The sequence below is a fragment of the Puma concolor genome, chromosome C1, assembly GCF_028749965.1.
Source record: "Puma concolor isolate L17-30 chromosome C1, mPumCon1.1.hap2, whole genome shotgun sequence".
Classification (NCBI taxonomy): Eukaryota; Metazoa; Chordata; class Mammalia; order Carnivora; family Felidae; genus Puma; species Puma concolor.
In genome coordinates this window covers 102,366,093-102,389,455 of record NC_141674.1, presented here as the reverse complement: position 1 = coordinate 102,389,455, position 23,363 = coordinate 102,366,093, and the positions used below count along the sequence as shown (strand labels likewise).

Sequence of the window (23,363 nt, the reverse complement as noted above, 5' to 3'; positions counted from 1 at the left end):
CGAAGCGAAGGCGAGCATTTGCTGCGTGCGGGCCCAGTCGGGATAAGTCTTCGCAGCGGGCGGTAAGCCGGGCGCCCCACGGCTGGCCTTTTGCTTTGAGCGAGCAAACGTCTTCTTCTCCGCCAGGTAGCACTGGAAGGAGGAAGCGATCTCTAGATTTCCAATTACAAGACCCTGGATAGTAACGGGGCGTCTTTGTTTGTTTCTTTCGTTTTGCCTTAGCCAGAGTTGATTGGAAATCGTACGACAGGAAAATAACCTGTGTGGCGAAATCCGGGCAGAACCAGGAAAGCTAATAGCATCTGGGAGCAGGAGCGAGATTATCAGAGGCGTTTTCTGGTGTCTTTGGACAGGTTGAGAGCCCCCGAAATCCAGATTGGTAATTTAAATGACTCTGAGCTTGCAGCATCTATGAGACCTATCAGATTTGGAAGGAAAAGATACGGATTTGGGACTTGCAGGAGTTTGGACCGGCACAGATCAGACCTCGACTTCCAGCTCTCCTCCCTCCCCCACGAAGAACCCGTGGGGGACCGGGAAGCCAGGGGTTAAAGTGGGCCCTGGAGCATCCCCGGGACTACCGGCGCGGAGCCTTGGCCCGAGCCTCAGTCTCTCCCCTCCTCTCATTGGCCCGCGCTCTCAGGATTTCTCCTGTTCCCTCCTCGCCATTGGTCGGGGGCTGGCTTTTTTTCCCCTCAGTCTTTCTCTTCCTCCCCCTCCCTCTCCCTCGCCCCTCGGACAGGAGCGCACCGCCTGCCCCCAGCTCCTCGGGAAGGGAGGAATTTAGAAAAAAAGTTTCCCAGAAGTTTGGATCAGAGGGAGGACGGGAAGACCAAGAGAGGAAGAGGGAGAGGGAGGAGAGAGAGGGAGAGGGAGGAGAGAGAGAGAGAGAGAGAGAGAGAGAGAGAGAGAGAGAATAAAAAAAAGATGAAGTCCAGTCTGCACAGCCTGTGAGCGCCTGCCCGGGTAGGGTGGGAAGCGGGACTCGGGCGCTCATGCTGCGAGCGGGCGGCGCTCCGGGCGCTCGTTCCTAGCGGCTGGGGCAGCTAGGGGCGCCGGTCCGACCCGCGGCGGCGGAGGGCGGGGGAGGACGCAGGGGGAGGGTGCCGGGGACCCGCAGGGCCGCCGCCTCAGTCTCGGCCGCCGCGCCGCCGCCTCTCCCGGGCCCGGCCCGGCGGGCGCTCGGAGCGTGAGGGCGCGGGCTGCTCCCTCAGTAGCGGGGGCGAGCGGAGGCCGGGGTGCGGGCGGCTAAGATGAGTGAAAGGAGAAGATCTGCAGTCGCCCTGAGCTCGCGAGCACATGCCTTCTCCGTTGAAGCCTTGATCGGCTCAAATAAAAAGCGGAAACTGCGAGACTGGGAGGAGAAGGGGTTGGACCTGTCCATGGAGGCGCTGAGCCCCGCGGGCCCACTCGGAGACGCGGAGGACGCGGCCGCGCACGGCCTGGAGCCTCACCCGGGTGAGTGCGCAGGACCGGACCGAGGGAGGCGGGCGGAGAGCGGACGCCGGGCGGCCGGCGGGCGGGCGGAGCGGTGTGGAGGGAGGCCCTGCTCGCTGACGCCCTGCCTTGCTCCAACGCGGGTTTCCTTTTCTTCGCGCAAACGCCTTGAGCCTTCCCCAAATTCGCCGCAATTTGAGGGAACTGAGCCTTGCATTTTCGTCGCCAACCTCAAGCAAGGAGGCCTCACTCGCATCCCTTTCTCTTCTGGGAGCGGAGCGCAGTGTTCTGGTGTGCGCGGCTGAGCGGCCGCAGGCCCTTGGGGTTAAGGAGGGGCGCAGATCGAAGGCGACGGCGGGAGCGGAGAGGGGCTGGGACTGTCTTTTGAGAGCCCCAGAGGACTGGCGCGGAGCTGTCGGGCTCCATACCCAGTCTCGGGAAATGCCCGGTTTGCCCCATTTAGCTTTCGACCTCGGTCCTCGCCCTTCCCCCACCAACTTTCCTGGGACTCAAGTTGTTGTGTTTCCCCTACCCCGGCGACAACGGAGCATAATTATATTTCTACTTCGTTGGCGTTTATGGAAAGAGAATGTCTGTTAGACCTCTCAGCCTGCGCCCTGGGCCACTCTTCAGGGCCCACACCTCTGTGTATTGCGGGGAGAGCGGTGCGATTAATTTCTGTGCCCATTATATGTACACAACACGTAAAACTCAGAGCGGATGTCGGTGTCTGTATTTTAGCAGAAACCTGGGCGGGTGGTTGAGGGGGGAGACAACTTAAAGTTCTGTATTAAGTGCCAAGATTTCAACTGTGCAAAACAGCCCCGGGGAACAGCTGTTGTCGGAAGAATCTTGCGCGCGCGCGCACACACACACACACACGCACACGCACACACACACACACACACACACACACCCGCTCGCAGCTTGGGTTTAGCGGTTTCAGAAACTTTCCAGCCAGGACTTATGTAGCCATTCTGGAGGTGCTCCTGCTGACCAGCTAGGGCTGGGGAGTAAACCTGGGTCAGCCCGCCGGAAAGCGGAAAGCCAGGGTGGGGGCGGCGGCCCGCAAAGGGATGGGGGTGGCCACGGGTCGAAGAGCTCTGGGACGGAGCTTGGGGCCCAGGGGCTTGGGGGCTGGAAAGCTGGCCGACCCAAGGAGGGACAGCTGTCGCTTACATTTTCTCTTTCGGCAGTGACAGTTCAATTTCCATGCTCCTGAGGCTAATAATAACGCGATTAGCGTGTGACTTGCAGAGACAGGGTTTTATGAATTCTCCGTGTTCTTGTGGCCCGTTACGGTATTTGAGTTTAGTGCTGGGGAATTATTTTTATTAGTCGATGAAAAGAAAATTAAAAGGGAGATTTATTTCGTCCGCTCAAGTCTTTCCCTGTATTTGGATGCGGGTGCTTGCCCACGCGGACCCCTGTGTGGGCAATCCAGAAAAGAACGCGTGGCTAATGTGTGTTTCCCATCTCTGGCCAGACCCTACTTCCTCACCGCATTTATATGTTGTCAAAATCTCACTCGGGCCTTCGCACAGTTTAGTGGAAGTTCTTTCAGGCTTCATGACAATTCACGACTTGGGAGGTTAGTTTGTTTTACTTTCCCGACGGTGGGAAGGCAGAAGTTACTTAACTGCGTGTGGCAGACGCCTTGTCCACGGGACTTTTCTTTAAGGAGGGGGGCCAGGTCGGCCGGAGCTGATCTTGGGTCGCACGTTCCAAAGGACCAGCACGTGGGGTCATAATCAGAGGCTCAACTCGCAGTTTTCTCTTATCGCCGTTCTTTTCAGCCATAGTGAGGAGAGAAAAGGTTGGAGCAAGGTGAGACCAGTCCGGAGACATAAACGCGAGGGCCTGTTGTCCAGAATGCGGTTCCCTCGCTCCCACAGTATGGGGGCCAGAGGGTGAGGACCTAATCTAGAACTTTGTGGCACACAGAGCTCAGCTGACCGTTTTCCTTTCCTGTATCATTCTTTTTTAAAAGAAAAAAAAATGTGCTTTTGTATTAGAGAAAACGAAATACGTTTGTGGGGCTACGGTCTGGGAGGAAGGAAGAAGCTGAAAGCGGAGAGCACTCCCGGGCCTTATGCGGGGCCGGCTACCAACCGGGCCTCGCTGCGAGGTGCGCCGAGGGGATCTCCAAGTTGGAGCCCCTTTAGTGGCCAAAGCTTTCTGACGAACCGGACGTACGAAGAGAAAAAAGATCTTTCAGAAAAACTGCGCGGTATCGTGGAGCCTAGGCAGCCCCCGGAGTGGAGGAGGCGGAGCTGCAGGCTCTGGGCCCGGATGGTGGTGGAAGGCAAGGCCAGGGCTTGGGGTCCCCTGTAGGCCTTTCTTTCTTTTTCCTCTAATAGAGCGCCCTAACGAACACATACAGACTGGGCCACCGTTAAGGTGTGTGTATGGTGGTGGAGGTGGGAGGGGGCACAGGCGACTCCGTTTGTGCCCAGGGCCGTGTCTATGCCGGTCTTAGCCTCCAACTGTTTAAACTCTCTTCCCGGATTAGGACAGAGAGCAGGCTGGACCCGCTGCGTGGCTCAACTGCGCTAGGCCGGTGATAAGTCAGGAACCGGGATAAAAACGACAACAACAAAACCAAAATTGCCACGGAGCTTGGGGAAGGATTAAACAAACAGGCAAACATACACAGGACACCCGCCTAGAGCAACTCTATTTATCATTTTCCCCCTCCTCCTCCCCCCCCCCGCCCCCCTGACTGGGACCTCCGTTTCCAGCCTTCTCTGTCCGTGCCTGTAAATCCAAGGATCCTCAGACAACCCAAGGGTCAGATTTTAATGTTTAACTTTTATTCAAAGACGTGGCCTTTTGCTTTTTCACAGCCCGTTTTTCTTTTCGCGTCCGGACAGAGCTGGCTTTAGTTGGCGCCGAGCGCCCCGCAGCCTGGGGCGCCAACCTGCAGCAGCGGGGGACCAGCCCGGCCTGCGCGCCGTGGGCGCTCACACATCAGAGGACACACAGTATGTATTTCAAACGTTTCCACCGAGTCTGCTGGTCCTGAAAGACCCTGAGGCCCTAAGGGCCTTGGAGAAGGGCCTGTGAGATGCCCTCATTATTGCCAGAACTCCGCGTCTTTGGAGAAGCCGCCAGGACGCAGCCGCCGCGGGCTCGGGAGGGTCTCCCAGGAGCCTGACTCTCCGGCCTGCTTGCCTCCGCCTCTCACCGAGCAGCAACAGGGAAAACTTTTAAGCCAGGATCGCCCGGAACAGCTGCTCCGGCTGCGGCCTTAGAAGTATATTTCAGGCACGCGGCGGCGCCATCTGCGCTCGGACCCCAGCCCCGGCTCCACCCGGCTTCCCCAGCTCGAGTTTGGGCCTTTTCCCGCCCAAATCCACAGCCGAGTGCTGCCGAGGTCCGGTCTCCCGCGGAGCGAAATAATTCAAACCTTCTGCGAAAGGATTTCCCCCTTCAGGGCCTGCGGCCCTATGCCTTGCAGCCGTGGCGCTCCAGAGGCCTAAGAAGGTGGCGGAGTACGCGGGTGGGCACACAGAGCAGGCACACTCAAGAACGTGCGTGCAGAGCCGCACTCCGCGCGCACGTGCACATGCATCAGGCTCGCGGGGTCCCTGCACCCATCTACGCAATCCCTAGAGGAATGAGACGGGAACAGCCCGGGCGGTGCCCCAGGGCCCTTTCTTCTTCCGAATTACCGAGATCAGCTGTTCACGCGAATTAAGCTGCCAGTTTATGGCTTGTTTGCTCAGAGTAAAACTCCCAAGATTTTAATCCTGACATCACCCCTCCACCCACCCCCAATCCCCAATAGGGAAACACAGGGTCAAAACGGAGGAAGTGACTCTTCACTGACGTTTAAGTAATGGAGAAAACGCGATGCGTTTGAAGCCAGTGGGGAGAGTATGCTTGTGCTGGGCAAGAACCAGACAGGGCGCACGCCGGGGCTTGGACCGCAGGGCAAGGGTGTGGGGTGCGCCGGGCCGGACGCCAAAGCGTATGCCTGAGGTAGAGTCCGGGGCGAGGAACACTGGTTCCTCAGCGGTGCGTTCGCCCCATCGCCGGTGCAGGCCTCAAAGATGCCAGGCCTGGGCCCGGAGGATGAGCCAAGCGTGGTGCCTGCTGGACATGCGCAACGCTCTCTCCTGCCAAGTCAAAACGGCCTTCCGCGGTGGCCGCGCCTTTGGTGAGTGACCTTGCGTGAACGGGAGTGAGGGGGTAGGCGAGATCTGAATTCGTCCCAGGCTGGTGAGGACGGGTGTGTTCGAGGAGGGCCGCCGACGCCCTTTGGTCGAGCTGCTCGGACGCTGGCTAGGTCGCGGGGCTGGGAGAGCGCGCTGCACGGGCTCGCGGGAGGTGGGCAGGGTTCTGGAGGGTTCTGTGTAAAACACCAGCCCTGGTGCAGTGGCACAACAGAGCCCCCCACCCTCACCCCCACCCCCAGGAAGAAGGAAACAGTTCTAACCCCCAGCATTCCGTGGATGGAACAAACTGCTGGAGGGCAGTGGGGAGGACGAGGAATGGGGGAAACACCCTAATGCCCAGCGTTTGGAATGTGATGGAAGGGGGGCAGACGGAGTGTGCTGTGCTTTGCACCCCCCGCCAGGTCGACCGGTGTCCCCTGAGCGCTTCACCGGTCCTTGTGATGAGGGTAACAGGCAAGTGCGGGGGAACGGTCTCTCGAGGACGGGCGGTGCGGGACCCCTCGCCCGGCCCCGCCGCCCACCTCGCCGCTCGGAGACTGGTACGCCGCAAGCGTAACGCCGGGAGCAGGCTTTTCTGGACGTGACAGATCAGCTCACAGCCTAGGGGTGCAGCGCTTCTGAATTCGTGTCTTCCTTCCACGCCCCACCCAACGCTGTTTCTTATCGAACATTTTTCTTTGGGTTCAGAGCTGGACACTTTTAGGTTTCCTGATTTTATAGGTTAAACTCCCGGAAAGGAAAGTTCGCGGGGTGACGTTCATGCAGGGGGAAGGGGGAATTAAATTTCTAATAATGGAATTCGTATTGCAATTATATTGACACATAGCCGCTACGGTTTTTCTGGCCCCCCACTATCACTTCAAATGGTCTCACGACCATCTTTTAAATATTAAAGAAAAATTAGTTTAAAATCTAATTAATACGCCCAGCACGTGAGGAGTGATTGAAGAATGGTGTGAAATGCCTACCCAGGGGCCCAAACTAAAGTGATCGGTTTGTGTTCCCCCATTTATTTGTATAATTTCCTTTGTGTGTGCAGACATGAGTTTAATGGGAACAAGTCCCTCATCGTTAATCCTTCATGTTGGACCACAAGGAGAGAGAGACAAATATGTTTTGGTTCAGAAGACCTGAGACGTTTTGTTCATCCAAGCCTCTCCAAGGGCAACACTAGTATTAAAGAGTGAAATATTCCAGGTCTGTCACAATCGTTCTCTCTATTGCCAAAAAAACGTAATATTAATAAGACGAGAGAACTTTTTTGAGATCCTGATTATGGACTCTGTTAGAAGTTTATTTCCCACACCCAGGAGTAAAATCATTGCTTCTTAAATCTGTAAGTTCCTTCTCTAGGTGACTGTAGAGTTAAAAACAAAAACAAGACTGAACTGAGCAGATTCCACAGGGATAAAGAGCAGAGAGCAGATTGGCATTCCACTTTCCTTTCTGGAAATGCAGAAATCCATCTAATGATTGTTCTGGGGGTGGGTAGCTGGTTATTGCTTTTTTACTCCCCAAAGACAAAGACAAAGTAGTTCAGCAGGAGAGAATATTTAAGTGGTTTTCTAGTTTTGACCTTATGGGATATTTTTCCACAGGGGGGAAAAAAAAACTAGGGAACTGGTGGAATGTGAAATCTTCCTCCCTTCTTTCTCTCACCCATGTGGTTTATTTTTGCCTTGCCTTTTCTGGTTTCTAGTGAGCTTTGAATTTTATACGTGTATGACTGAGATACTCAGGGGTCTGCGCTGGGAACGGCAATTAGCAAATTTATAAATTAGGGTCTGTTTACACGTCTTTGGGCAAGGATAATCATTACTTAATTTAAGTGAGGCCCTTGCTCTAAGTGTCAGGATGGAAAATGAGACTCAGTAGGGAGGACAGGAGGTGAAATGGGAAGAGGTGGGGAATTAAGCAACTGGTGACGACAAATCAACATTTATGCAGTGCCATTAATGGCTTCACTTTGAGGCAGGACATTTTGCTGACTACAAACTGATGATGAGCTTTTGATACCAGAAATGAAAATAGACCTTGCAATTGATACTCTATTCTATACTCTTTTTACCAGCCAATGTTTAGCTATGCCCTTCATACAGAAGTGTATAAAATGTATTAAAGAGTATATAAACAACTGTATGTGATTATACACAAGTTTATGTGTGAACTTGACAGCTCGGAATGGCACATAGATAACATCTCAGGAAATATTAGAAAAACATTAGAGAAAATAAACTGCTCTTGCTTTTTTGTGGAGCCAGTTAAAAAATCGGGAATACCTAAAATTTGGGGAGGCCAGAAATTTTGTCATCTGTACGTATCACTCACTTGCCAGTTCAAGAGAATCCCAGACTGGAAGCTCCTGGGCACTGGCATTTTCACTTAACTGCCAGATTAAGTGAACATTTTGACCAAAGTCTAAGAGAAAACAGCAGAAAATGAGGCTGTACAGATACAATTTTTAAAAGATCGGGAAGAGTGGAAGTTTTTTTCTAACTAACTTTGGCATTTAATTTTGTGAAGAATGCTACCTTCATTTCAGACGGGCAGAATGCTGACTTCTATTGAATAATTTCATGTTCTTCCATGCAGAGAGCTAACGGAATCACCAAGGGAAATCTGGTTAATAGAAATAACGAGAGAAACTGTGATTTGGGGGAATCACTTAAGAACACAGGAGATACGTGCAAAAATCTTCTCCCTATGTGTCTGTCCTCTTGTATTTTCTTCAGAATAGTTGCCGAGGCTAAATGAGCCGGTTCCAAATTGCCACACAGCCCCTAAGTCTGAACTGCACCCGTAATATCCTAATATAGCCTTCTTTTAAAAACCGGAATACTGCAGATGAGAGCAGAGTTCCCTTGAAAGGTATCATTAGGGGTCATTACCTAGCCGGTGCCTTGGTGTTGCAGCGCGTGGTTCTCAACAGGGTGACCCGAAATTCTTGCTTCCAACACCCACCCGCTGCCTTCTCGGCTGTCCCACAGCCCCGAAGATATGGTCGAAGCCCCAGTAAACCCCCGTAGTCCCCCCGCACCCCTCCCCCCACATCCTGTTCCCCACCCCTCACTTCCTATGCGTATGCTGAAACGCCCATATTTTCCCTCTCTCTTTCTCGAAAAAAAAAAAAAAAAATTCAGATGAAGTTCCAGCGAGGACTGACTGGGGATGGCCAGCTCTTCCGTGCGAAACCATCCCGGGGAAATTGGGGCAACTCGGGGGACCTTCCCGACTCAGAGAGCGGGGCCGCGGCGGCGCCCTGGGGCGGGAGCGGCGGCCGGGTCAAGAGCGTCCGGGCCGGGCCTCGGTGCGCGCGCCCCGGCTCGGGCCCCGGCGCTCGGGGCTCCGTCCCCGCGGGCGGGTGCGCGCCGCCGCTGGCAGTCCCGAGGGGTGTCCCTACCCTTCTTAGCTCCCGCTACATCCTGGAGAAATGCGGGCCTCTGGGGCAATCGGGAAGGCCCCCTTCTCCCCGCAAAAAATCAAGGGGGAAAAAACCCTAAATAAAAACCCCAAACGGAACCCAAGAATCTTCCACCTCGCGCCCCGAGGGGAGTTTGAGCCTTGGCTTTCATCAGGCTCAGCAAATTTCCAAGGAATCAAACTGACTTCAAACATTAGCAATTAGAAACCAAGAATCCTTCGGCCCGAAGAACTTTTAATCCCTAACCATTTCCAAATGGGTAATAATAGGGTCAGTAAATATCATAGCTAGTCTGTTAAAAAGGAAAGGCATTCTGTCGGTTCGAGGAGCGCAGGGTCCCCGGGTGCCTCAGAGGGTCATGAGGGTAGAGATGCCCCCTGCTCTCTGGAGAGCGGGCATTGCCCAGCCGAGACAAAATGACAGCAAACAATTGTCCTTTACGCTATTCTTGGAGATTAAAAGCAGTGAGGTAATTATTTTTCTAAACAAAACAAAACAAAACAAAACAAGAAACAACAAAAAACAACAATAACGACAAACCCCCGCCCATCTCTCCAAAGTGGATTGAGAAATGCCTATTATTCACTGGGGGACTATGTTCGCAGGAATAGCTTCCCTGCTACAGCTCCGTGTGAGCTGAGAGGGAAGTCTTCCCTTGAGGCGCCAAAGTGTCAGTCACACCAGGTTCCAAGGCCCAGAATTGTAACCTAGGGGCTAGGGGACTTGGGTGGTTCGGGGATTGTGTTCTTACTTCTGAAAAGTACAGAATTGGTTTTTACCATAGGGAGGGGCAAGCATTTGTGCCAATAAGTGATTGTGAGCATAGCAATACTTTCTTTCTCTGGATTTGACAAAGCTTCCTCCATTTAGAAGCCTTACACACACACACACACACACACACACACACACACACACACACATTTATTTATTTGTTTATTTATTTGCAGGAAAGCTGAGGGAGGGTTTATATACCTATGCACTATTTAGAATTAAAAGGATTTATGAGAAAATTAATCATATGAGCAAGTTTGCAGAAAAATACTGACTTGCAAAACTTTTCAGAAACCTTAATTGCTTATGTGGCTATCCATGAGTCTTCACTATACTACAAAGCTTTCAACACAGGCTCTCATAATCTAGATTATATCCATGCATTCTGGTAGGAAGAGGGCTCGACTAGCTTACATTAGACCTAGAGTCTAGTGCTAGCTTTATCGTTATTTTTTTGGAACCAGGAATATTTGTTCTAAAGGCAGACATACAGATGTGGCAAAAAGCGTTTCAAAGTTGTTTGATAGCCACTGATGAGGACTCAGTTCCTGGTTTGTGAAATGAGGCTCAAAGGCCCCTAAGGCCCCTTTAGCTAGAAGATTCTGTGATCCTGTTAACTTTTTAAAAAAAAATACTAACATTTTCTCCTAATGTACGTTGGCTATCACTGGACTCATCCCTTTGTTGGAACAAGGGGAGTATTACTGCAGTTGTAGAAAGTAATAGTAATAGCAACACAAGGACCCCCGTCCCAACCAGAAAAGGATTTTTACAGCTAGAATTGAGAGCTTCCATAAGGCTCTTGAAAAGTTTTTAGATTAATATCACATGTTCAGAAGTTCTGGATCTAGTCCTTTCTGTTTGATGTAACCTATTGTTGCTTGTGTGACTGCCCAGGACCCTCCTGCTGGGAGAGTTCTATGGCATTAGTGTATTTAAAGGAAATATAAGTTATTTATGCTTTGGACATTTTTTTTGTGCCATTCCCAGAAATAGCTGGAAAAACTCTGGATTTGAAAAATGCAGACTGAGAAGAGCAACTTCACTAGTAAATTGAGTTAGTGGGACCTCCACTCCCCCCAAGGAAATCAGTTGCCCCTCATTACTCTCTGAGCCTGATGGAAAGCACTAGTAACTATTTTCCATGTCTAGCCTGCTAAGCCGAGGTCTTGATCTGGCAGAGATGTGAGAATGCTAAAAGGATGACTTAGTAACGGGCAAAACGCTTGTCAACAAGATGGATCAGAAGACAGCTTAGCGTTGGAGACCTCTATTCATAGCTGCTGAACTTGAGGGCAGGGTCAGACAAAAAACTGGGCCCAGCACACACCTAGGAGGGTTTCTTGTATTTCTCTCTGTGGGACTGTCTCTCCCCCTAGACTTATATGGCTGGGCTAGTGACAGCTCCCCACTTAAAAAAATTTTTTTTAATGTTTATTTATTTTTGAGACAGAGCGTGAGCAGGGGAGAGGCAGAGAGGGGGAGACACAGAATCTGAAACAGCCTCCAGGTTCTGAGCTGCCAGCACAGAGCCAGACGTGGGGCTCGAACCCACGAACTATGAGATCATGACCTGAGCCAAAGTCAGACGCCCAACCGACGGAGCCACCCAGGCGCCCCAACAGCTCCCCACTTTTATTTGCTGTCCCCATTCTCTGCAGCCCCAGCCCTTAGGTAGACTGGAGTCATCAAGGAGCTTATGGATTTACTGGTCATCCTGTCTCACTGCCACCCTGTAATATACTGCTGAAGGGCAGGAACCTTGTTTTCTTTGCTTTTGTATGTCTAGAGCCTAGCACAAGTGGCTGGCACAGAGCAACACTTAATATATATATATATATATATATATATATATATATATATATAATGATAATGAATAGCATTATTTGTTGAACACTATGTACCGTCTGGCTTCCTATGTTATTTGTTATATATTATATATAAAGTAATAAAATATAATGTATACCTATATATAATACATATAATAATTCATACAGTATGGCTGTATGTTATTATATGATATATGTATTCCAAATCACAGTATGTAACAGTCATATATTCCAGATAAATACAACTATATATATGGAATGTGTGTGTGTGTGTGTGTGTGTGTGTGTGTGTGTGTGTGTGTTATTCCATACAGATTTTGAGCTCTTGTTTCTGAGCCCTGATTCCGACACTTGCTAGTTGTATGACCTTGGACAAGTTTCTTAATCTCTCCCAACCCCAGTTTCTGCACCTATGAAGTTGTAATGATAAACATATTCATCAGAAGGTGGTTGTGAGGATTAAATTAGTGCACATAGAGGAACAAAGGGTTTAGCAGTGTCTATATTCCTATCAAGTGAATTGATAGTAATTACCTCAGTGACCAGCTTGGATAATAAATTGTTGCAAATTGTGAATCTAGCAGGCACCACCTCTCTCCCCCAGTCTTTGGCTTTAAATGGGATGTTTGGGACTTGGAGGGGATCAGCACTTGGTGCATAGCCTATGGTTAGAAACAGTGGAGAATCTGAGTACGAATGGCTGGCTAATGAAGTCAAATAGAACTTTGAGGGCTGTTGCTGTTTAGGGTTCCGCTGGGGCAGAAAGCCAGCATCCGAGTGAATATTTGAGGGAGGGAGAAAGGGCCTCAAGGGTGAGGACCAGCTGTCTGGCATGCGGTAGGAAGAGAGGGTAGGTGGAAGGGGGGGGGCCGGGGAAACTCAGCTTTACCAGCTCCCCAGGAATTGGGCTCTGGCAGAGGACAGAGGGGCCTTTCTGGATGTGGGGAAGTGAAAAAACACAAGCATGTTTCTCTGGTTAGTTTCTGATATTTCTACCTGGAGCCCAGAAATCCCCAAATGGTCAGGTTTTATCAGATGGGAAATAAGGAAGATTCATTTTCATAAGGCTTTTGTTTGTAAAGCCTGTGTTCCTCAAGGTTTTTTTGGGTTAAATGAGCTAGTTGTATCAATTAATTGAGACTGCAGTAAAGGCTTTGTAGGTGTTGCTTGGTTGAGTTACAAACCAAAAGAGTAAAGGGACTAAACTTAAGGAAAATCTGTAATAACTAAGCTGACTGTCAGGAAGAGGAGACTGAGGAGTCTTTTTTTAGAAAAACAGCAGAAGCCCCAGCCGTTGTGTTAGAACTTACATCTGGCGGCACGGTTTCGCAGTTTTCTTCCTTCCAGAAAACAGAAGCCTGGGTTTGATCGTTTACTTTTTTTTTTTAAACTAGTTACACCCCAGACTTTGTTTATATTGATTCCTGGTAGCAGAGGGGGAAAGTGCATTCCCAGGGGAAGAGGAACAGAGGGAAGATCCCTCCCAAGGCCTCCTTCAAGGAGCCCAGTCCCCTTCGGGCACTGCCTGGCCATACATAGGAGGAGGGAGTTGCTCTGTCCCGGCTGGAATTCAGGTCTCAGTCTTCCAAACGGATCTGCGCACCACATTTCATCTCCAAGACAGCTGTTTCTGTACTTCCCCAATCTTACAAACATCCTCTTATCTCAGAGTGCCCCCAGTGCTAACCAAGAAGCACTTTTATGGATCAGGGGCACACTTTGTACCAGGCACTGTGCTTATGGTTTTATTCGCATTTTCTCATTGCATTCACCCAATGGTCCTCAGAGGGCGGTACATGTTTCCCCATTTTATAGATGCAGAAATTGAGGCCCAATGAGATTAAGTAACTTGCAGTGCCCTTAGCCACCAGACAACATTGACTTCTCCTGTAGATGACTCTTCAGTGCTCTGGGGAGATGGAAATTTATGCTTGCTGCCTGTGCTCCCCCCCCCCCCCCAAACAGAAAGTATTAAATCATAAATGAGAAAGAGCTCATTTACAGTTTCTGGGTCTCTGTCTAAAGCTGCCTTCTCCATACAGGCTGGAGGAAGCCTCTGTGTCACAGTGATACGGGGCAGAGTTTCTGAACCATGGTCTTTGGAATAGGGCATGTGCTGCTACCCCAACCTGACTTGCTTTTCTTTGACTTTCATGCCCAGAAATCTCAGGGTCTGAAATGTGGCTACATATTGAACTTGATCTAGACCCTCCTCAACCTAAATCCCCTCATGCAGTGAAATTCAGGGGAAACTTTAACTGCCCTGTTTTACCCATATCCTTCTCCATTCACAATGGGTTGGATGGAATCTTATTGGTAATTGATTCAAAATGGAACAGCTTAGACACATATCAGTTGCAGTGACGAGCAATTTGTGCATTTCTAAGTACTGTTGATTTTTTCAAACTCAGCAATCACAGCTGAAATCCCTTTGCCATGGATTGAATTTACAAAGGAAGAGATTCTGATTTCCACAGTGGCTTCTTTTTAATGCCCAAGGATTTGGTAACTGCCTTGAGGACCCACAGCAAGTACGCCTGCTCTCAGAGCCACAGCTTTAACTTTAACCTCTGAGTGACTGCTCTGATTCATTTATTTTATAACAGCTCTATTTAGAGCAGCCTCGTTTGGTATGGGATCAGTTATTTGTAGAGATCTCTCAGCCCTGTACACACTTCTATCCCGTGCTCCTTCACTCTTCTAGCATGCTCTACGTGGACGCACCCCCAGCAGTGAGCTTAACAATGGGCCTCAGGATTTCTGGTCCACCTGTTCCCTGTCTTTCCATCACTTTCCCTCCCACTCCAAGTAACCTTCCTCTCTTGGAAGTCTGATGTCTCTAACAGGGATTTGGAGAAAAAACTACTTCCCCTCATTTCAGTGTGCAGACTGTAGCATTCATGTGGTTCTTGGCTGTGTAACTGTAAGGTCTATCAGATTCCTGCTTGTTGTGCCCAGTGACAGAAAAGTGGCTCTTAGACAGTAAAATGAGAGGGATGTAAAGTCTGTCTCTGTTTTAAAGCTTTGCTTTTTCCTACTGCCAGCCCCACTCTGTGCAGGCAGAAATTGATGGGTTTCAATATGCTCTCGCATCAACAGAAGCATATGAATCTCCGGGCCCATTTCCTTTACCAAGGAACCCATGTGGAGCCAGACTCTTGAAATACAGAGTGTGGCAGAAGGTGAGGTGAGGGCTGCAGTCTTGGATGGTTTGCTGGGCCTCACTCAAGAGGTCTGTCCAATTAGAAAGGTAGATTCTGCAAGGCAGGAAACCGGCCAGCCTTGGCCACCTCCTTTTTCCTCCAGCATTCAGAGCACTGGTTGCATGGCCAGCTCTCATCCTGGGAATGTTAGATTCCATCTGGTGCAACTGTGCATTACCCAGATTAGACTGTGACATCACAGAGATTTAAGGCATCTTTGTGATATTCTGACTGGGTGGTAGGTACTGCAGGAGACGCTTCCTGCGGACACAGGATGATGTGAATGCTGTAGGAATGAGCAAATACTGAACAAATCCCTGGCGAGTGTGTGCGTGCATGTGTGTGTGTGTGTGTGTGTGTGTGTGTGTGTGCGTGTGCATGTGCGTGTGTGCGTGCATGTGTGTGTGTGTGTGTGTGTGTGTGTGTGTGTGTGTGTGTGTGTCGGGGAGGGCTGACACGGGTGCTGAGGGGGTGTTATGGAGAGCTGGGAGTAACGGTTCCCCCAGCCTGCGTGGGTGAATTGGTTCCGGATGTTAACATTTTTTCCTTGGGGCTTGACTACATTCTTCTTTTTCTTTGCCTGTCTGTTTTCCTGCCCAAACTGTTGGGCCTCCACAGCTGTGTGGCTCATTGCTGGTGAGTGTTGGGAATGACAGATCTGGCTTTATTGCAAGGGCAGTTTGGGGGCATGCATATAGGTAAACTTTTGAGAGGTTTTCATCCAGCATCTTTCATAAATTTTGAGGGTTTGCTTTTTTGGCCATCATCTTGTCGGCTGAATACCAACCTGTAGTGCATTGGGGAATGAGTATGAAATGCTTTGGAAAGCAGAGGGTCCTTCATATCCTAGAAGCAGAAGAAACTCCATCCAAATAGATGGAAGCCAAGGAATCAGCAGAACATAGTGAAGAGCATGGGGTGTGGGTCAGGGCACATAGTTCTGGTTTTGGGCAAGTGCCTTAACTCTGCCTCAGTTGAATACATGTAAGCAGAGGGTAATATCGCCTGCTGCAAGGCTGGTGTGAGAATTCAGTGGGATAGCAAATGCAAAGCACTTGGCACAGTGCCAGGCTCATGGACTGTGCTCAGCATTAGCCTCTGCCTCCCTTGCTCATAATTAGACTTCTAGTCAATTGCAAAAGCTCAGAAGCTCTTTGGGGTTCTTATGAGGAACGTTTTGGTGAGGGTCAGACACAGGACCACCTCAAGCTACCATTCTTAGCTTGTCTCCACTGCTGCCCCATTCATAGCACCTCCCTTCCCATAAGCTGTTGTTTTTATTTATTTATTTTTTAATTTTTTTTAATGTTTTATTTATTTTTGAGACAGGGAGAGACAGAGCATGAATGGGGAGGGTCAGAGAGAGAGGGAGACACAGAATCTGAAACAGGCTCCAGGTTCTGAGCAGTAAGCACAGAGCCCGACGCGGGGCTCGAATTCACGGACAGTGAGATCGTGACCTGAGCCGAAGTCGGACGCCTAACCGACTGAGCCACCCAGGCACCCCAAGCTGTTGTTTTTAAATGGATGCATATTTGATACATACATCGTGTAAGTTTAAAGTGTATAGTGCGTTGGTTCGATATGTTTATATATTTGCAATATGATTGCCACCTTTTGTGGTGAGAAAATTTCAGATCTAGTCTCTTAGCAACTTTAAAGTATGCAATACAGTGCTGTCAACTCTAATCACAGTGCTTTGCCTTCGATCTCTAGAGTGTGTTTATCTTCTCACTGCGAGTTTTGTACTCTTTGACTAACATTACCCTGATTCCCCCACCTGTAGCCCCTGGTAACCACCGTTCTAGTCAGCTTTTTAAGATGCGGGGCGCCTGGGTGGCGCAGTCGGTTAAGCGTCTGACTTGAGCCAGGTCACGATCTCGCGGTCCGTGAGTTCGAGCCCCGCGTCGGGCTCTGGGCTGATGGCTCAGAGCCTGGAGCCTGTTTCCGATTCTGTGTCTCCCTCTCTCTCTCTGCCCCTCCCCCGTTCATGCTCTGTCTCTCTCTGTCCCAAAAATAAATAAAAAAAAAAACATTGAAAAAAAAAAGATTCCATGTAGAAGTGAGATCATACAGGATTTGTCTTCCTCTGACTTATTTCACTCAGTATAATGCCCTCAAAGTCCATTCATACTGTGGCAAATGTCTGCCTATCTCTCTCTCTCTGTCTCTCTGTCTATCATGTATCTATCTGTCGTCCTTATCCATTGATGGACACTTAGGTTGTTTCCATATCTTAGCTATTGTGAAGAATGCTTCAGTGGACATGTGAGTGCTGACATCTTTTTTGAGCTCCTGTTTTCATTTCCTTTGCTCCCAGGCTTCTTATCATCCTTCATGCACTTGCTCCTCCTGCTTCTGTTTGGAACACTTTTTTCCTTCTCTTCTCCTAAAATTCCTCCTGAAGAAAGTTTATCCTGCTTTCGAGACCCATTGTAAGCACCTAGTAGGACAGAAACATTTTAAGATGCACAAGGGCGATTTGATACAAATGTGAATTGGCATGATGTACGGATTCAAACGTGATGAGCTCCATAGGAAACTACATGTGTCCGTGCGGAGCTCACATACATTTTGGGCATTATGGTAATGGAAGAAAGTTCTTGAATGCCACGAGCTTTACCTTCACTTGGAGTCTGTTTTAGAGCTCCTCTTTCAGGGGACTCATTGTGGTTTCCTCTCAAAATGGTGCTATGCACTTCTGTCATTTTATAGTCACAAAGGAGTCTCAGGTGATCTTCAGCTGAGCAGCCAAGGTGGTAAAAGTACAGGGGACTCCCATTGGCTCCATTGGTTGCCATCATCAGCGAGCTCCCCTGGAGAGGAAGTCTTCACCGAGGATCTGATTAGACCATTTCTGAGCAAGGCTTCTGTCCTGCTTTTGACTTTGTATTACCAACAGGCCAGTAATTTGACTTTAGTCTTTCTTTCCCTGGCAGGATATATGCCTGCTACCTTCTTATTGTCCTATTAGATTGGCCTGTACCTTTGGACTCTTGAGTAACCAATGACCACAGTCAAGGAGACCGTGCCTGAATGTCTCTTTGTTCTGTGGTTATCTTTGCCCATATGTACACACACACACACACACACACACACACACACACACACACACATTGACGCACTGCTTGTGATTGCTCTTCTCTGCATTTTAAAACTGGGCACCGAAGAAGAGGTAAAGTAGAAGTCTATAAAAATTAATGCTTGGTGCCTTTCTTACGACACTGAACACATTCTGCCTTGACTGATAACGTTTTGGAGGACCTATTTGTTTGATAAGTGCACTACAGTGGAAACCCCAGGGGAAGCACTGTGGCTTACTCATCTCTGAATCCCTGTTAGCTCTCCATGAACGCTTGTAAAATGGAACTGGTACTTGTCAAACTTTAGTGATGGGTTTTGTAACCACTGTGGCCACTTTGCAGATGATTTGGCTTCAAGATGGTCCTGGACACCCAGCATGACGTGTCTGCCAGTTGCCCGTAGATGTGATCCTGGACGTGTCAACTGATGTCTCTATACTCTGGAGTCTCTCTATCTCTAAGGGACTTTAGTAAGGAGACTGTGTCTAACTGTACTATTAACAAGGCATTTTTGTAGCTAATTGCTGAATGCTTTCTGCACGGAGCCTATTTTGGAAGCTCTCTCCTGATGAAGCATTAGCATTCAGAAGCACGGTTAGTCTGTGGGAGTAACTTTGCCCCATCTCACCCGATTTGTTTCAGGCCTTATGTCCATGGCAGCCTCTGTTTTCTGCCCAGCATGGGAGAAAAAGAAATAGAATAAAAGGCAGTCTGAAAATCCCCCGTGCTACACAGAAGTGCAAAAACATATCCAAATGAAAGACAGATTGCATGAGTTTGCCCGAGAAAGCAGCATAGAGTTAGACCGAGCTAGAGCAGAATTATAGTCTTCTGGCGGTTGTTTTCCATGAGCAGTAGGGATATGTGAGTGAACCGACTGGAGGTCCCAGCTCAGGGCTCGGCCCCATGATGCGGGAGAAGGCAGAGTGTCAGGAGGAGAAAGGAGACCATCCTCTGAAACGTAAGGTAAGTTTTGAGCGGGGTGGGGGCCCGAGGAATGTCAGGCAGGTCTGTGAAAATGTATTTCACATTTCAGAACCAGCACGTTCATAAAGAAGAGTCAGGAACTGAGACGTACAAAGTGCCAAGTACTTTTTGGTGCCTGTCAAATTACATATAAAATCCTTAGTACTGTCCCGGGTCTGACTCAGATCATCAAGGGGAAAGACAGCCTCACTTTGCTATCTCCTCTCATCCTACATGCCTTCACCATTACATGCCTTACAGCTGGGAGTAGCTGGAACTTGCTTTAGAGGAAAAGGCTTCCCAAACTTGTCTTTGTTTGGGCTCTCAGCCACCATGCCCATAGTGGCGGCCGATCGTTGGGACCAACCCACTGTCGTTACGGATTTTTCAGGGATTTTTCAGGGCTCGTGGCTTCTGAGCCATTGTTACATTGTGAACGCAGCCAAGTGGAGACGAGCTTACACGGCGGTCAATAGACCTGGAGCTCCAAGTTATGGGAAAGAAAGCTTTTCTGCACTTTATATGTAAACAAGTAGGATGATTCTGAGTCTCTTTCTCTGGTTGAATATCCTTGATCCTGAATCCTGAGGATGCTTCTTCAAGATGAGTCTAGTGGCCTCTGAATGTTCACTGCCAGCGGATTTTAGCAATTGTCCAGTGTCCCGGTGTCTTTTGGGAGTCCACCATTCCAACATAGGTGCTTATTCTAGATCCTCTTAGAAAGAGAATGTGCTTCAGAAACTCAGACTTGGGAATGGGGCACATGGCAACTAACCACGATCTAGTTACGGGTCACGAAGGGCCCTATTTGCACACCTCTGAAGGACAACAGGGCTCTTCCAATGCTGTAGTGCAGCCTACGGAGCATATATTGTCCACAAGAGGTTTAAAAGTTCATTGTTTGTTACTGACATCCTAATTCTTAATCATATGACAGGCTTCTCTTAAGGTCTCTCATGGTCTTGAAGGTCAGGAGCAAATAACCACAGGTAGTAACCCCAGGAGGCCACTGCCCTCTGGCCCTTGTACTAATCACACAGATGGAGCTCCTTCTTTTCTGTTTCACAAAGATGTGATATGAAGGACCGTGAGCTATCGATGAGGGGAGGGGCCTTTCCTTTGAGCTGCACTAGGTACAGGGAGTAAGTATATTCGTCCAGGGTGCTAAGGAACTTGGCATAGATACTCTGGGGAAAGACATGCTCTGACCATTGTGTCAGTTTCCTTTCATGGCTTGCAAACCTCTTTAACCCAGTTCTTGTTAATAGTCCCTGGTAGGTGGTGCAGTGATTATGATGCCTGGGCTATTCTGTCTTAGGAAAACCCCCAGATTGACTTTCTAATGTCACCCATGTTTATACTTAAAAATAAAACCCACAAAACCTTGAGGCACCTGGTACTCAAGATTGAGTTTGAGGTCTTGTATCTTTACGTGGAAGGTGCTCTGGACAGAGAAGCTCCCCAAGTGTGGTCCAGGGGCTGGGTTCATTGCAAACTGGAATTCAACAGCCACGTCACATGCTTCTCTTTAGATGGGAGTGGTGGCACCAGCATCCTCTTTCAGAAGCCCAAGCCAGAGCCACCAGCCCCTCAAACTATGTGTGTTAAGAGCTTCTGGGTCCTTCCTTCCTCATGAGGCGGCATCAACAAAGCAGCCTGATTACCTACAGGTGCGAGATATTATCAGCGCCAACTCTTCTGCTGTCTGAGTAAACCCTGTAAATAAACTTACACTTAACTTTAACCAGTGGGACTTAACAGTTAGGGGCTGCTGTATCTCACCCTTTGAAGTATGTGAATTTTCACCACATGGGCACATAGAAGTTTGGGATGATAAACCTACTTTTCAACATACAAAGTTGTTTGCTGTTTTTAAGTATTCTAGAGTGAAATAATATGCGGGACGAAAAAAGAACTCATTTATAAAATGAGTACAGATTTCTATCACTTCAGTAATGCCAGATCTTCACATATCAAATATGCCAAAAAGTAAGTCCTATCTTCCTGGAACAGACTCTGTGTTTTTTTTGCTGGGGCTTGAAAATGGACTCATTCTGGGGCGCCTGGGTGGCGCAGTCGGTTAAGCGTCCGACTTCAGCCAGGTCACGATCTCGCGGTCCGTGAGTTCGAGCCCCGCGTCAGGCTCTGGGCTGATGGCTCAGAGCCTGGAGCCTGTTTCCGATTCTGTGTCTCCCTCTCTCTCTGCCCCTCCCCCGTTCATGCTCTGTCTCTCTCTGTCCCAAAAATAAATAAAAACGTTGAAAAAAAAATTAAAAAGAAAAAAAAAAGAAAATGGACTCATTCTGTACATTTGATGACTTGGATTTCACCTCCTGCATTTACCAGACTCACTGATTCTGTGTATTACTGCTTGAAAATGAAAGTGTCTTGTTTCAGGGAATTTCAAAATACTTTACAAGGGTCAAGGGCAAAAACATGGCTCAGGTTACGGTTAGGGAGAGGGCGCTCATCCTATTTTTGGGGTAGAATCTTGCCTGGAAAGTCCTCTTCCAAGGGAAAAATGCCGAACACCTCCTAGTAGCGGGCTCCTGGCTGTCCAGGCAGATCACGTGCCCTCTCCGCATGCATATGTGTCCGTGTCAGTGGGGGATAATGCCACGTGCTGTCTTTCAGAGGTAGTGGAAAATAGCCTTGTGTGGCAGAAACAGGCTCTGCTTATTATGATTGTTCTCTTCCAGACAACTAAACATTTTATTATGAAAATTTCTCATCACGGAAGTACCAGAAGCCCCCATGAGCCCTTCCTTCACCTTCAAAGTCATCATGATGTTTGCTGCACTTGTCCTCCATCTTCTTTTTGCCAGAGCATTTTGAAGCAAACCTCCGGCTTTATGGCATTTTACGCTAAGTACTTTAGTACTTGAGTAGACCTCCAAAGAGGATCATCTGCTGACCTAGATACAATGACAACATCACACATACCATGGTCAATACGGATTCCTACATATCATCTTAGTCAAGCCCTCAGGGCCAACTTTTCTCCTCTGATTTGCCTACCTGTTTTTTGTTTGTTTGTTTGTTTGTTTGTTTGTTTGTTTTTTAAAGGATGTCACACACCAAACAAAGGCCTGTAGTAGACTGACTGCCCATTGTACCTGAAGGGTGCCTTTCCGGGATAGATTCTGGGGTCCCCAACGTGGCTGACTTCTTTCAGGAGATCTGAACAGGTGGTGAAGCCTGTGTTTTGGAAAAGTCCTCAGATGATTTTGATGGGCAACCAGGTCTGGAAAGCACTGTTCTCTACCACTGTGTTTTCCTTAGGAATGCCCGGGAGACAAAGGACTGGTCAGTGCGTGTTTGGCATGTGACAAGAATGCTCTGGAACCTGTCGTTTTAAAACTATTGTTCTACCAGCACCCAAATAAATGTCATATCTGAGAACATTTGTTATTGTAACAACATCAGAAATTTACTTTTTGTTTTAATAGGAATGACTAGTGGACATTGAAATAATGTGGGCCAGTAAGTAATATCTGATTACAGAGTCCCCAGGCAAATAAAACTCAGGATGTTTTTCTGGTTGTGGCAAATACAACCTGTCTTATAGAGGTCATGGAAAACGAAACTCCTTCAGGGTTTTCGTATTGGCAACAGAATACTATTCTGGAAGTGAATTAAATTAGAATTAAATTTAATTTTATGCAGGTTAATTCAAGGAGCTCAGCCCAAGATTTGCAACTCTTCGACTGATATTTAGACCTGAATGAAATACAAAGTTGAATAAAACACAGGTTTAAAAGTGAAACATTTAACCTTTCCTTTTGTCCACATGGCTCCAGACAGCTGCTTGGGGGACTTTATCTTTTATGTATTCGTCTCCTCCTCTTTTTAAAAATTTTTTTTCCATTTATTTATTTTTGATAGAGAGAGACAGAGCATGAGCAGGGGAGGGGCAGAGAGAGAAGGAGACACAGAATCCGATGCAGGCTCCATGCTCTGAGCTGTCAGCACAGAGCCCGATTCGGGGCTCGAGCTCACAAACCGTGAGATCATGACCTGAGCCAAAGTCGGATGCTTAACCGGTGGAGCCACCCAGGCACCCCTATTAGTCTCCTCCTCTTAACCGATGCATGGGATCCACTGAGTTGGAGGAAGGAATACAGCTATATTGTTCAGGCACATGGAGAACATCAAACCTGAGCTTGGTGGTGAACGTATTATTTGAAGTTAATTTGATTGAAATATTGCCTAATGATGCGGCTATTTGCAGGCCATTTCTTTAATTTTTACCCAGGGTCCCTGTGATTGCGAAATCTGCAATGACCCCTCGTGGGAGGGTCATGTTTAGTCATTTAGTTTTGAGGTTGTTCAATGAGAACATTGATTAAATCAAAACAATACTGAAGAAATATGTTGATTACTATTGTTACAAAAATTATTACTGATCACTTACAGATTGCTTACCAAATACATGTGCATTTTACTGAACAACTGTTATTAGTCTGTGTGCC

At 48.4% G+C, this 23,363-nt stretch overlaps 1 protein-coding gene across 1 annotated transcript in view; it reads left to right on the top strand.

Moving 5' to 3' along the window:
* Nucleotides 1-363: 363 nt before the first annotated feature.
* TBX15 (T-box transcription factor 15) overlaps nt 364-23,363 on the top strand; it is a 105,047-nt gene continuing 82,047 nt past the window's right edge. The window contains exon 1 of the mRNA XM_025912208.2: nt 364-1,458. Coding sequence (XP_025767993.2) covers nt 1,254-1,458 — 205 coding nt within the window. The 5' untranslated portion in view covers nt 364-1,253. The remainder of the gene's footprint in view (nt 1,459-23,363) is intronic.